Here is a 15,367-nt window from a genome sequence, read left to right as displayed (position 1 = left end):
CTTTGGGAGGCCGAGGCAGGCGGATAACTCGAGGACAGGAGTTTGAGACCAGGCTGGCCAATATGGTGAAACCCTGTCTCTATTAAAACTACAAAAAAAAAATTAGCCGGGCATGGTAGCGGGCGCCTGTAATCCCAGATACCCGGGAGGCTGAGGCAGGAGAATCGCTCGAACCCAGGAGGCAGAGGTTGCATTGAGTCAAGATCACGCCATTGCAATCCAGCCTGGGCAACAAGAGTGAAACTCCGTCTCAAAAAAATAAATAAAGAAAAGAAAAAAAGAAAAAAAAGAAAAGGCTGAAGCTTGGACTGTCACTCTTCACTCATTCCCATCGGATCACGTCTTCTGTCACTCAGGACCTCAGGGGGCGGGGCCTTAAGCATTATCCAATCAGGGACGCTGGGCTGGAAACCGTCCAATCAGCCACGTAGCTGGAGCGAACAGGACGGCTTCCGGCTTCCGGCTTTGGCGGGCCCATTGTCTCTTGCTGACGCAAGAGCTCTCGTCTTCACTGCTCTGTGTCGTCTGCTCCTAGAGGCCCAGCGTCTGTGGCCCTGTGACCTGCAGGTATTGGGAGAGCCACAGCTAAGACGTCGGGACCCCCTGGAAGCCTAGAAATGGTGAGAGTGCCGGTGCGACATCCCGAGAGAGGGGGAGGGGCCGGTTGGAACTGGGGAGGAAGTGGCTGTGGCAGAACTCAGGCCTCCCGGCAGTCAGCTCCGCAATCTGCGCTCCAAGTTCTCATTGCCCAGCTCCGCCTCAGCCATAACATGGCGGCTACGTTGACAGCGGGTCCCCCGGGGTGTCTTGTCTTTTCCCTGAGCAGTGACTGTGCCCTGGCCTGGAACCCTCTCCGGGCAGCTCTGCACCCACACGTCTTTCCCAGATTGTTCAGGGACCACGGGAGGGTCTTCAGGGGAGAATCCTGACTCGGGGTGCGGGTTCATGAATGGGAAGAGCTTTGGTTCGTGGGGTTCACAGTTTCTCTTTTCTCCTATTAAAAATTTACGGGGCTGGGCGTGGTGGGTCACCCCTGTAATCCCAGCACGTTGGGAGGCGAGGCGGGCTGATCAGTTGAGGTCAGGAGTTCAAGACAAGCATGGCCAAAATGGGGAAACCCCATGTCTACTAAAAATACAAAAATTAGCTGGGTCTGATGGCAAATGCCTGTAGTCCCAGCTACTGGGGAGGCCGAGGTGAGAGAATCTGTTGAACCCAGGAGGCGGAGGTTGCCGTGAGCTGAGATCGCGCCACTGAACTCCAGTCTGGGTGACAGAGCAAGACTCTGCCTAAAAAAAAAGGGAGGGGGGAGGGAGTCACCGCAAAAATATCAAATAATTTAATCAAAGTGTGATTCAAGAATTGTAGAGCACCCAGCCACAGTTTGTTGTTTGTAGTCCATGGGAGGGGCTTGAAGAAGAGACATTTATAAAATGCATGGGCCGGGCGCGGTGGCTCAAGCCTGTAATCCCAGCACTTTGGGAGGCCGAGGCGGGCGGATCACGAGGTCAGGAGATCGAGACCATCCTGGCTAACACGGTGAAACCCTGTCTCTACTAAAAATACAAAAAATTAGCCGGGCGTGTTGGCGGGCGCCTGTAGTCCCAGCTCCTCGGGAGGCTGAGGCAGGAGAATGGCCTGAACCCGGGAGGCGGAGCTTGCAGTGAGCCGAGATCGCGCCACTGCACTCCAGCCTGGGTGACACAGCAAGACTCCGTCTCAAAAAAAAAAAATAAAAATAAAAAAAAATAAAATAAAATGCATGATGAAGAAAACCAAATTCAGTAACTGATTAGGTATAGTTACGTAGTTTTTATTTTTTTATTTTTATTATTTATTTATATATTTTTTTGAGTCTCGCTGTCGCCAGGTTGGTGTGCCGTCGTGCGATCTGGGCTCACCGCAAGCTCCGTCTCCTGGGTTCATGCCATTCTCCTGCCTCAGCCTCCCCAGTAGCTGGGACTACAGGCGCCCGCAACTGCGCCCGGCTAATTTTTTGTATTTTTAGTAGAGATGGGTTTCACCGTGTTAGCCAGGACGGTCTCGATCGCCTGACCTCGTGATCCACCCGCCTCAGCCTCTCAAAGTGCTGGGATTACAGGCGTGAGCCACCGCGCCCAGCCTAGTTAGGTAGTTTTTAAATTTGTACAGTCGAGGTGGAAATTTCCAGGTTATGTAATCAGTTTAATTGGCAGTTTATAGTTGCTTAAGTCTGAATTTTGTTTCCCCTAATGTAATTTACCAAAAAATACACTTGAGTTTTTTTTTTTTTTCTTAGAAGTAGGAATCTGGGGACTACAGCTTCCTCATTCTAATTGCCTGCCACTTAATTATTTTCACATCCCACAGGGGACTGATTTTCCCTGGCATTTTTCACATGTGTCCCAAGCAGGGCCTCAGGTGTACCCCATGTTCCTCGATCTTTTTTTTGTTTGTTTTTTGAGACGGAGTCTCACTGTGTCGCCATACTGGAGTTCAGTGGGGCGATCTCAGCTCACTGCAACATCCGCCTCTTGGGTTCAAGCGATTCTCCTGCCTCAGCCTCCTGAGTAGCTGGGAGTACAGGCGCATGCCACCACGCCCAGCTAATTTTTGTATTTTTAGTAGAGACAGGGTTTCACCTTGTTTGTCAGGGTGGTCTCTATCTCTTGACCTCGTGATCCACCTGTCTCAACCTCCCAAAGTGCTGGGATTACAGGTGTGAGCCACTGCGCCTGACCAATAGTCATTTTTTAAAAAGCATTGCATAACACTATTGAAAAGATTTGTTTTCTGTTTGTAAATATTTCCCATGAGAAGAAAGCAAAGAATGATCCCCGACACTGTATTGTAAAAAATATCTGTGCCTCTTTGTCATTTATTTTTCCAGAGAACTTACCGAATGTTTTTGGGTCAAGATTACCCTCTGGAAACTTAATAGGGTGATGTGTCCTCAGCCAACCTTCAGTTTTTTTTTTTGGTCCTGGGTTTTAGTACTTTCTGGGGATAAACCAAGATACCCATCATGGCTATGTCTGTTACAGTGTCTAGTGAATATTAGCTCTTGGGTCATTTTCTCCCATAGGACCACCCGAAGTATGGAGTGTAGCCTCTCAAGGGAGCAGGTGGCAGCCTTGGGGTTGAAAGGGCAGATCCTGGTGCACTGTTTTTTGTTTTTTTGTTTTTTGTTTTTGTTTTTTTTTTTTGAAAAGCTAACCCCTTGAGACATGAAGATTTTCTTCACCCAACCTAGCTTCCATTTCTTGGAGACACATTGCTGGTCAGCCAATCAGATGCTGGTATTGAGGGGAAAACAAATAATTTCTGCCCCCTGCATTCTCTTGGGTGGGGAGCAGAAAAATAGTGAAAAAAACACTTCAAAAGACAAAAAAAACTGACCCCAGTGAGAGGGCGTAAAAACTTAGTAAAATGCACGTGGGGCACTCACTGGGGCATAGCGCAGTGTCTCCTGGGAGGGTAGTTATTGAGCATGTACCTGAACAGCATGAGGATCTGTACCTTGAAAAGATTTGTTCACTTATTTTAACCTCAGGTGTTTTTGCTGTTGTTGTTTTTGTTTTGTTTTGTTTTGTTTTGTTTTGAAACAGTCTCTGTTGCACAGGCTGGAATGCAGTGGCTCGATCTCAGCTCACTGCAACCCCTGGCCCCTGGGTTCAAGTGATTCTCATGCCTCGGACTCCCGAATAGCTAGGACTACAGGTGCCCACCACTGCACCCGGCTAGTTTTTATGTTTTTAGTAGAGATGGACCAGGCTGGCTTCAAACTTCTGGTCTTAAGCGATCCACCTGCTTTGGCCTCCCGAAGTGCTGGGATTACAGACATGAGCCACTGCACCCAGCTGCATCAGTTTTTTCACTGTAATTTGCATTTTATTAGTAGGGCTTGAAAGGTAAGAAAATATTTACAAAGCACATAAAAGAGATGAGTTTCAAAAAATTAGTATGTAATCATATATTCTATTTGTTAATAATTCTCATTTACCTTTTTCTTTCCCAGAGTGAGTTTAGGAATTTTCTCAGGTCTGTATTTTATGGCTGAGTGATTTCAAACAGAATTCTAAGCCTTAGCTTTAAGAATGCTAGCTACCAAGGAAAAAAGTAGAGAAAATTTCTCTTCCATTTTGGCTGTAGACAATGAAAATGTTTCCACAGGAAAATCTGGTAGATAATTAATGAGTTATATAGATCGTCAAAACATCAGTTCCTCTTTTTGCAGGGTAAATTTGTGACAGTGAGTATCTTGGTTCTATATCCTGTTGTCTTGATTTCTGAGTTTTAATGCTAAATTATATGCAGTGAAAGGTACCTTCTAGAAGTGTTCCCATATGACTAATTTTTTACTACATTGTTTTTAATATAAATAATAAAATAATATGTTGTCTGAAAGAAGTAGATATATTTGCTTTTCTTATGAAGGTAAGAAAATGCAAGCACCTTAGCCAGGTGCAGTGGCTCATGCCTGTAATCCCAGCACTTTGGGAGGCCGAGGAGGGGGGGGTTGATCACTTGAGGTCAGGAGTTCAAGACCAGCCTGCTCAACATGATGAAACCCCATCTATACTAAAAATACAAAAATTAGCCAGGTGTGGTGGCGCATGCCTGTAGTCCCAGCTACTTGGGAGGCTGAGGCAGGAGAGTGTCTTGAACCCAGGAGGCAGAGGTTGCAGTGAGCTGAGATCGGGCCATTGCATTGCAGCCTGGTGACAGAGTGAGACCGTCTCAAAAAAAAAAAAGTAAGCAGCTTAAAATTTCCTTCCCTTATGTACACTGTGTTTGAGTAATTTCATAGGATTATTCAAACAGTTTCAAAAACCAAGTGAATAACTCTGACATGGAAATTAAAGCTTGAACCTAGTGACTCCAAGCTAAGGCTAGTATTAAGCCTGCAAGAGGAAGTTATTAAAGGCCCAGTTAGTTCTTTCTGAGGAGCCACCCATGCAGATGTCTCAGCCTGCTCACCCCAGCCATAGAAGAAGCCTTTATCCTGAGAGAAGCTACAGAACCCTGGAAAGCTGGGGTCCCACAGGCAGGTGCAGTTGAGGTTAAGATGAAAGGAAACTGAGAGGGTCTTACTGATGATGCAGTTGTTATTGTTTTGAGGTACTTTCTAGACTTTGTAAAAAAAAAAAAATTAGATTTACTTAAAAAAAAATTCTAAAAAGGTATTGCAACCAGAGGAAATAGCAACTAACTTATAAGATCTTTATGGCTTGCAAAGGTGTAGACAGAAAATGACTTTCTTTCCTAGGGAGGTGCAAACAAGATTAGAAAGGAGGTGGAAGGGGAATGGCAAATGGAGGGTGAAAAAGTCAGATCTTAGATCAGAGAATGTTTTACACTGAAATCAGCATGCTCTTAGGAGGGACGTAAAATGGGGTTGTATGTTGACTCAGACTGAGGGTAGCTCAAAGTTCAGGAGCCTGAGGGAAGGAGATAAACTTAAGTTTGATTAAGAAATATTTTATTTGGCCGGGCGCAGTGGCTCACACCTGTAATCCCAGCAAGTTGGGAAGCCAAGGCAGGTGGATCACCTGAGGTCAGGGGTTTCAGACCAGCCTGACCAATATGAAGAAACCCTATCTCTACTAAAAATACAAAAAAAATTAGCCGGTCGTGGTGCCGCCTGTTGCAGGCTTACATGCCTGTAATCCCACCGGGAGGTGGAGGTTGTGGTGAGCCAAGATGGTGCTGTTGCACTCCAGCCTGGGCAACAAGAGCAAAACTCCTCTCAAAAAAAAAAAGGAAATATTTTATTTTAGGCCAGGCTGGTGGCTCACACCTGTAATCCCAGCACTCCGCCTGTGGAGGCCGAGTTGGGCAGATCACCTGAGGTCGGGAGTTCGCGACCAGCCTGAGCAACATGGAGAAACCCTGTCTCTATTTTAAAAAACACAAGTCAGGCGCGGTGGCTCAAGCCTGTAATCCCAGCACTTTGGGAGGCCGAGGCGGGTGAATCACGAGGTCGGGAGATCAAGACCATTCTGGCTAACATGGTGAAACCCTGTCTCTACTAAAAATACAAAAAAATTAGCCAGGCGTGGTGGCAGGTGCCTGTAGTCCCAGCTACTGGACTGGGGAGGCTGAGGCAGGAGAATGGCGTGAACTCGGGAGGCGGAGCTTGCAGTGAGCCAAGATCGCGCCACTGCACTCCAGCCTGGGCAACAGAGCAAGACTCCATCTCAAAAAAAAAACCACCGAAAAAACAAAAATTAGCCGAGTGTGGTGGTGGGCACCTGTAATCCCAGCGACTTGGGAAGCTGAGGGATGAGAATGGCTTGAACCTGGGAGGCAGCGGTTGCAGTGAGCCGGGATAGCACCACTGCACTCCAGCCTGGGCAACAGAGTGAGACTCTGCCTCAAAAAAAAAAAAAAAAAGAAAAGAAATATTTCCTTATGACCACTGAAAACAAATTCAGCTGATTTTTTTAAATGAGAAAAAGAAAATGTGCAGAGTGTGTGTCTGGCTGTGTGATAGGTAAGAAAAGAGAGCACCATCTAACTCATAATGGGAAAGGTGTTTCTTTCCATAAACTGTTCCTGGAGCACATAAAGGATGGATAATTTTATTAATCAGAAATATTTTCCAGGATTATCTATGTGTTTCATCTTTCGCCATCTCTTTTCTTTATTCTGTGCATTTCTTCCATTTGGCTTTTCCAGGGCTGCATCTTATACATTAAACCAGTAAAGATAACTACAGTATTTTGATGAGTTCTGTGAGTAGCTCTACCAAATTATTGAACTTCAGAGAGGTTATGGGACTCCCCAGGTTTTAAACAGTAGCTCAGAAGCATAGATGGGCCCTTGGGGTTTGTGACTGGCATCTGCCATGAGGACAATGTTGCAGGACTGAGCCCTGAATCAGGGTCTATGATGACTCTGGGTGGTGTCAGAATTCAAATGTGAGACAATAAGTTAGTGTTGGAGAATTGTTGGATGTTCAGCAAACTACAGATGTGGTGCCAGAAAAAAGATACCACGGAGGCCTGGCCTGGAATAAAATGGGTGATTGGGAGTGGGAGGCTCTGCTCTGTTGTACACAGGCTATCACGCTGCCCATTGTCCTGTGATCCCAGGTCTTCTCTCAGGGTGACAGAGGACTGAAAATGTAGAGGAAAGAAGCTCTGATGACAGACCCGCTTTTCCCCTAGCTGCCACCACAGGATTCCCACCCACTCACAGACACACACACTAGACATTGACGTGTCCACACTCCTCCCGGGACTCGGCACCACCCTCAGGAACCTCACAACAGCATTTTTTGTTTGTTTTTGTTTTGTTTTGTTTTTGAGATGGAGTCTTGCTCTGTTGCCCAGGCTGGAGTGCAGTGGCGTGATCTCGGCTTGCTGCAAGCTCTGCCTCCCGGGTTCACGCCGTTCTCCTGTCTCAGCCTCCCGAGTAGCTGGGACTACAGGCGCCTGCCACCATGCCCAGCTAAATTTTTTTGTATTTTTAGCAGAGACGGGGGTTCACTGTGTTAGCCAGGATGGTCTCAATCTCCTGACCTCGTGATCCGCCCGCCTCGGCCTCCCAAAGTGCTGGGATTACAGGCGTGAGCCACGGCGCTCGGCCCACAATGGCATTTTTGATCCTAGTGTTTCTTGCCAAGAATCCACAAGTCTCTACAAGTCTCCTAGCATACTCCCACTCACAGACATTGAATCTGCAGCAGCAACCTGTTTTCTCCACCATCCTAGCATTTTGGACCAGCTGTTCATAATCTCACCTGCCTGCATGCACACGGAAATAAATCAGAGTACAGCCCCACTGGGACCCACTATCTGTACCAAAAATCAGTCTTCTCACCTACATTGCACTGTCTCCCACCCAGGGAGTTTTTTTTCTTTTAGCTTTTATTTTTGGTTCAGGGTACACATGTGGGTTTGTTACACAGCTAAAATTATGTCATGGAGGTTTGGTGTGCAGAGTATTTTGTCACTGAGACACTACCCATAGCACCAAACAGGTCTGTTTTCTGATCCTCTTAGTCCTTCCACCCTCCACCCTCAACTAGGCCTCAGTGTCTTCTGTTCTCCTCTTTGTGTTCCTGTGTTGTTATTATTTAGCTCTTTTAAATAATAACATGCATTTGGTTTTCTGTTTCTGCATTATTACTACTACTACTACTATTATTATTATTATTATTATTTTGAGACAGAGTTTTGCACTTGTTGCCCATGGTGGAGGGCAATGGTGTGATCTCAGCTCACTGCAACCTCCGCCTCCCAGGTTCAAGCAATTCTCCTGCCTCAGCCTCCCGAGTAGCTGGAATTACAGGTGCACGCCACCATCCCCGGATAATTTTGTATTTTTAGTAGATACGGGGTTTCTCCATGTTGGTCAGGCTGGTCTCAAACTCTGCACCTCATGTGATCCACCCCCCTTGGCCTCCCAAAGTGCTGGGATTACAGGCATAAGCCATCACACCCAGCCTCTGCATATCTCATCCTCCAAAGTAGCTGGGACTACATGCGGGCGTTACCACATCTGGCCAATTTTTCTCTTTGTATTTTCTGTGGAGACAAGATTTTGCCATGTTACCGAGGCTGGTCTCAAACTTCTAAGCTCAGGCAGTCTACATGCCTTGTCCTCCCAAAGTGTTGGGATTACAGGCATGAGCCACCACATCTGACCATACCATTATTTTCTTTATCCAGTCTACCATTAATAGGCATTTACGGCCTGTGCGTGTCTTTGCTATTGTGAATAGTGCTGCAATGAACATGCATGTGGGTGTGTCTTTATAATATAATTTATATTGCTTTGGGTATATACCCAATTATGAGGTTCCTGGGTCAAATGATAATTGTTTTTAGTTCTGTGAGGAATCACCACACTGCTTTTTACAGTTGTTGAACTAATTTACACTCCTACCAGCAGAGTATAAGCATTCCCTTTCACTTAAATGGTTATTTTAATATTGTTATTTGCACTTTTGAAAGTGTAGAAGTGTTTTAACTGAAATATAGTTGCAATTTTTAAAAATGCTACATACATTATGACTAGTTCATTAAAATTATTAATACTTAGATATATCTAATATCCAAAGAAAATTTGCTACCAATTTTGTTATAGTAGTTGTTAGTCTGACATGTTTATTACTGTATTCAATAGGGATAATTATGAGTAAACACAATTTTAGTATCTTTTATTTCACTAAATTGGAATGCTGCTATTACAGGACAAATAAAGACAGGTGATGTGGCCACCCAAACACCACCAACATAGCTCTTTAGTTAGCTATATTGCAAGCTCTGATATATTCCACTATATTAACACAGTCAGATTCTATTTCTTCATCAAAACGTGTTGTTGGCAGTTGTCAGATGTATTTAAATATAGAACCCCCATTCAATGGCTAGGAGATGAGAGAGCAGCAGAGATGGAAAAGAAACCTTATAAAATTATTCTGAAAATCTGCCCCCTTTCTACATAATGTTCATGTTTCTCATGTTGAGAGTAGCTGTGTACTTTGGGTGTTTAGACAGAAATTGCTTTTAGGGGAATATTTTCTGGCTGACTTGATCAATCTCATATCTAATCTGAGCTTTTTCTCAAGATCTCTCCTTTAATTATACTCCACTTGCTGTAACACCAAAGGATTCAGAGCCAAGTTGATCCTACCTAGAATCTGCAGATAAAAAAGAGCCAGACTTTGGATAGAGAATGTACAGAAAACTAACAAAAGGCATTTTCTGCATTGTGAGATGTCAACATAGACATCTTATAGCCCCCATTTGGGAGTGTGTCTCTTTGAGATGTTTCACATCTTGTTCATTGACCCGCTACAGTTATGTGAGAGGCTCCAGGAGGAAGTAGAATCTGATGGCAGAAACTGTAGTGAGAGATCAAGGCTGCAAAGTATCCAGAGCCATGACCACAACCACAACTATATTTACCTGTAAAATGTGATACTGGAGTAGAGTATTTTTGTTCTTTCTCTTACCCAAGAGCTAGTAAATCAGAACGGGTGGTCCAGGTTGTGGAGTTCCATCAGGGCTATTCCATTTTCTATTTAGAATCAGCCTGAGTCTCTCCAGCCTGACTTATCATTGGGCCAGCGGCCCAGGGTCACTGGGAATTCCCTCAAAATCACCTAGGTGTCTTTGAGGCTTTTGAGATGTCCCATGCAGAATTGTGTCAGGCTGACAGGAGTTAATTCTGCTTCTGTCTCAGTGTATGAGAAATGAGTCATCTGTGTTTGCTCATCCCCTCATACAAGAGGTGTCTTTGGTTGGTACCCAGATGAGAGTTTCTCCAGTTTCCTGGTACTTGGATGATAAACAAGGAGGAGATCTGGAGACCCAAATAGATAAACTAGTAGCTTCCATTTCATATGGCCATTAAAAAAAAAAAAAAAGCAGTCATGGTTCATACAATCCAGAAACTTTTAGTCTAGACTAGCAACTGGATAAATAATTGAATTGTGCATCATATGGTTGGTACAACAAATACAATGTGTCTAAAATCTTGGGCTTTATTTAGGCCACTTTCTTTATATTGCTGTGTTCTGATGTCTACATCTGAAGGCATATTTATGAACAGAAGAACCGTTATTATAATTTCTTTTTTTTATATTTTTGAGAGGGAGTGCAGTGGTATAATCTCAGCTCACTGCAACCTCTGCCACCGTGATTCAAGTGAGCCTACTGCCTCAGCCTCCTGAGTAGCTGGGATTACAGGTGCCTGCCATCGCATCTGGCTAATTTTTGTATTTTGAGCAGAGATGGAGTTTCACCATCTTGGTCAGGCTGGTCTTGAACTCCTGACCTCGCGATCCACCCACCTCGGCCTCCCAAAGTGCTGGGATTACATGCGTGAGACACCACCACACCCGGCAGTATAATTTCTTTCTTTTTCCTTAAGTGTACGTTTTTATTTTCTAATAAAATTACCCTAGAAAGGCTGGGCACGGTGGCTCATGCCTGTAATCCCAGCACTTTAGAGGCTGAGGCAGGCGAATCATGAGGTCAGGAGTTTGAGACCAGCCTGGCCAATATGGTGAAACGCCATCTCTACTAATAATACCAAAATTAGTCGGGCATGGTGGCGCACACCTGTAGTTCTAGCTGCTTGGGAGGCTGAGGCAGAAGATTCACTTGAATCTGGGAGGCAGAGGTGGTAGTGAGCCGAGATCGCACCAGTGCACTCCAGCCTAGGTGACAGAGTGAGACTGCATCTCAAAACAAAAACAAAAAAAAAGTTACCCTAGAAGACCTTAAGGGATTTGTTTAAATTGCATATTAGTATATAGTATAAAGTGGACAGGGCAGTGGCTAGAAAAGATTAAAATTGCAGAAACTCTGGATTTACGTTTCTTTTAGGTAAGCTTAGGAGAAACAAAACTGGAAGTACCCCAGTGGCATAGAGAACAGAATTCTACATAGTGTCTTCACCCTGCCCCAGACCTATTCAGATTCACCCTTTTTGGAGACTATTTAGTTCTGACCCTACCTTGGAGTCTTGCCTCACAGAACCGATTAGAAGAGATCAGAGTTTTGGCTGGTGAATCCTGCTGCGTTTCTAGAGCCGGTGCTCACAATTTCCTGAAACCCAAAAGCATATAAATGGGAAAAATAAAGTATGTATTTTAGGGTCTTAGTTTTTAAATGTATTAAAACCAGTGCTTGCAGAGACATTCTAATTAGCAATTTGTTTTCTATTCCTGCAGATCCAGTAGTTGCTCCATAAGTCACAAAAAAGTAAATATAAACAGAATAAAATTTTCTCTATACTACGTTAAACTCTTCTTTCTATATCTCTTCCATTTGTCTATATTTAGCTTTTATTCTATACAATTTTTTTAAAAATTTTGATGACCGAGAAATAGAAGAAATAAAAATGCTGGGACCTTTAACTACGTCCTCGAAATTATTAAACCCTTAGTGCCAGCTCCCAGGGTGTTATGAGAATACCCAGCACAGTGCTCTGTATCGTACTCTTGAGCACATAGTACCTGCTTAATAAACATTGCATTAGTAAATGTGTACATGTTGCTTTTTAAATCAAGACTTATTCAGACATTGCTGCCTTCTGTTTTGTCTGTAAAGAGCCAGCAAAGAATATAAAACTTTAGGATGGAGATGGGTTGTCCTTATTTGTACCAGAAGTATTTGGTTGTGACAAGAGGGCTGAGTGTAAGGGACCCTGTGTTGTTCCTGCTTCTCTAACTAATGCTAATAATGAGCTAAGGGGGAGCAACATCCGCATTGACAGGGAACTTGTTTAAAACACCCATTCATGGACCCTTTTCAAACCTGCAAAATCACATTACATAAAGTGGGGCCAAAATTACCAAGTGATTTATAAGCTCATTAAAGCTTGAGAGGCAATGCTTAGCTTAGTGGTTATCAGCCCAGGCTTCTCATGAGGATCACGTGGCCAATTTGCAGAAATCTCTTGTGCCCTCCCCACAGTTTCTGTTTATTGTTGTGGGTGGAAGCATCCGTGTTGTTTTAATGAAGGGCCTCGTATGACTCTAAAGTGAGGCCAGAATGAGGTATGAGGGCTTCAAAATACATTCATGAGAGTTAAGTTCCACATTTGCACTAAAGGGTGGTCACAGGGCCTGTTCTATTTGGGTTTGGTAGGGACAAGTCAGTGTGGCACATATTTGCATTACTGTAGCAGAAATTGCTGGTGTCTGTAGCAGGGGAGGGCACCTGGGGACCCGAAAGGAGAAACATTTTTATTTTCATGGAGCAGCTCATTGTTCCTGAATCTCTTCTGTTTTAAAGGACAGAAATGGGTTAACTTTTTCTTTTTCTGCCAATTGATGTCATGCTAGCAGGTAAACATGTAATACTGACACCTTTAAAGACATATTCTGAAGATGCAGGTGTAATTTATCCAGAGAGTCTCATCTGAGAATGAATTCCAGAGGAGGAGGAGGAAGAAAAAAATAGCTTTTCTTCAGGTAAACATGTGTCAGATGAAGAGCAGTGTTGATTCTGCCTCCTGGACTGCCAGGCATTTAGTACTCACAAACCTTTACTTCTCTACTTGTGTTTTTCCTCCCTAATGAGTTTGGTTTAACTACTTGTTAAAATTCTTATGATAGTCAAGGGTCTCTGAAAAATATTTATTTCCTGTATCTCAGAGCCTTCTCTTTATTCTCTGCATCATAGTTTCTTATATGCCATGCAGGATTCTCAGCAATAATTTATGATCTGCAGTATTAAAAATGTTTCCTTTGTGGCTGTTGAACATGGAAAGATGTGGATACTCAAGATTTCTATTGGGGAAAACTCTGGTCCTTAGTAAAGATGTAGAACATGTAATGTTGAGGCTCCATCTGTGTGTTCTATTGCTCTGTGCAGAACGAGATTAAGAAAATGCTTATTTAAATGAGATGGCATTTATTACCCAGAAAGTTCTGAAAAAAAATTATTAATTGATACCTGCTCTCCAGGGAGCTAAGTGAAGTCTACTTAAAATTACTACTAAAAATTACAGAACAGAGGAGTAATCTATATTTTAAAGTTTGCATAAAACATGTTTCTTTTTTTTTCTTTTTTTCTTTTTTTTTTTTTTTGAGACAGAGTCTCGCTGTGTCACCCAGGCCAAGGGTATAGTGGCGCGATCTGGGCTCACTGCAAACTTCACCTCCCGGGGTCAAACAATTCTCCTGCCTTAGCCTCCCAAGTAGCTGGAATTACAGGTGCCCGCCACCACGCCCGGCTAATTTTTGTATTTTGTAGAGATGAGGTTTCACCCTGTTAGGCTGGTCTCAAACTCATGACCTCGTGATCTGCCCACCTCATGCCTCCCAAAGTGCTGGGGTTACAGGCGTGAGCCACTGTGCCCAGCCTAAAACTGATGTTTCTTTATGGTTAAATTCAGACTATAATTTACTTTTTGGGGGGGAATATTTCAACAGTGATGCTGTGTTCTTCTGTGAGCATTAGCATATCATAAAAATTTGTCCTAGTGCAGTTAATGGTTAATGATTCACTTGGTTAAGTAGCTCCTTGACAGATTTTTTTCACTATAGAGTTTTTTTATTATTAAGTATCTTTATGCGGCTGATGTGCATAAACCATCACATTTAATCTGGCAGCTGTCCTTTCTTATTTATTTCCTACATATTGTCTTTGATAAATGAGGGCTCTTTGTTTATAGGCTAGAAAATGTGGGGAAAAACACAGGCTCTTCCACTTACTAAATGTTTGAAAAAATATCCTTTTGGGGCCGAAAACAATGGCACTACTGGTGAGCTTGTTAGAAATTCAAAAAATTGACCGGGCACGGTGGCTCATGCCTGTAATCCCAGCACTTTGGTAGGCTGAAGCAGCAGATCACCTGAGGTCAGGAGTTCAAGAGCAGCCTGACCAACGTGGAGAAACCCCATCTCTACTAAAAATACAAAAAAAAATTAGCCAGGCATGGTGGCTCATGACTGTAATCCCAGCTACTCGGGAGGCTGAGGCAGGAGAATTGCTTGTACCCAGGAGGTGGCGTTTCCGGTAAGCCAAGATGGCGCCATTGCACTCCAGCCTGGGCAACAAGAGCAAAACTCCATCTATAAATAAATAAGAAAGACTTTATTCCAGGTCTTCTGGAAAAATAAACCTGCATAACAAGGTCATCAGCTTATTGTACATATTAAAATTTGAGAGGTGCCTTCAAACTCAACATTTCTATCTGAAAAATATTCATAACTCATTCCATATGATGTAAATATACCACTCAAAAATGTACATGTTCGTGTTCACGGCCTTAATTTTATACTTTATTACCATATATGAACTGATGTTGTGCTGCTCTTTTTTCTCAGAGTTAGAGAATACATTAGAGAATATTTCTGTGTTGAAAATCATTTTATTGGATAATTTTAGTCCTATAAGTCAGAACCACTTCTCTTTACTCTCTCATTTCACCTGAAGTCAAATTAAAAATTCCACCCATGGCCACTTAGTGAAAATAAGTGTGTGTGTGTGTTTTTCAGGGACCATTGCAATTTAGAGATGTGGCCATAGAATTCTCTCTGGAGGAGTGGCATTGCCTGGACACTGCACAGCGGGATTTATATAGGGATGTGATGTTAGAGAACTACAGAAACCTGGTCTTCCTTGGTGAGGATAACTTGAGTACATAATTCATAATATTACCCTAAAGGTTTTATTTCTCTTTTTTGTAGAATGTTTTTTAGTAATTTATTCTTTGCATACAAGAGTTTCAGATCCCCTTTTTCCAGAAGAATCTTCAGAAATTTTTCATTTAGAAAAGAATTTCTTCATGATGCTTCATCTTATTCCAAACTTTCCACATTCCTGAGTTGAGCTTTGTTCTTCACTCCAAATTAGTGGTAATTCCAAAAATTTAGTGGCATAAAATATTGTTGCCCCCACCTGAAAATCTAATTGCC

The 15,367-nt window shown here is 43.2% G+C and overlaps 1 protein-coding gene across 8 annotated transcripts in view; it reads left to right on the top strand.

Moving 5' to 3' along the window:
* The first annotated feature begins 415 nt into the window (after nt 1–415).
* Nucleotides 416–15,367, top strand: part of ZNF506 (zinc finger protein 506) — a 29,397-nt gene continuing 14,445 nt past the window's right edge. For 2 of the 8 annotated variants that reach the window (XM_055236126.2, XM_063616391.1), the window contains exon 1: nt 466–620. Coding sequence is in view for 5 of the 8 variants with exons in the window: in XM_055236123.2 (XP_055092098.1) it covers nt 618–620; nt 14,948–15,074 (130 nt within the window). In the remaining 3 variants the exon portion in view is untranslated. Of the gene's footprint in view, nt 621–3,587; nt 3,891–11,324; nt 12,917–14,947; nt 15,075–15,367 lie in introns of all 8 variants that reach the window. The other 6 variants (XM_063616390.1, XM_055236123.2, XM_055236125.2 and 3 more) reach the window with 6 other exon arrangements.

Source organism: Symphalangus syndactylus, chromosome 13, assembly GCF_028878055.3.
Source record: "Symphalangus syndactylus isolate Jambi chromosome 13, NHGRI_mSymSyn1-v2.1_pri, whole genome shotgun sequence".
NCBI lineage: Eukaryota > Metazoa > Chordata > Mammalia > Primates > Hylobatidae > Symphalangus > Symphalangus syndactylus.
Note: the sequence above shows the minus strand (reverse complement) of the source record. Positions and strands in the feature narration are given on the sequence as shown.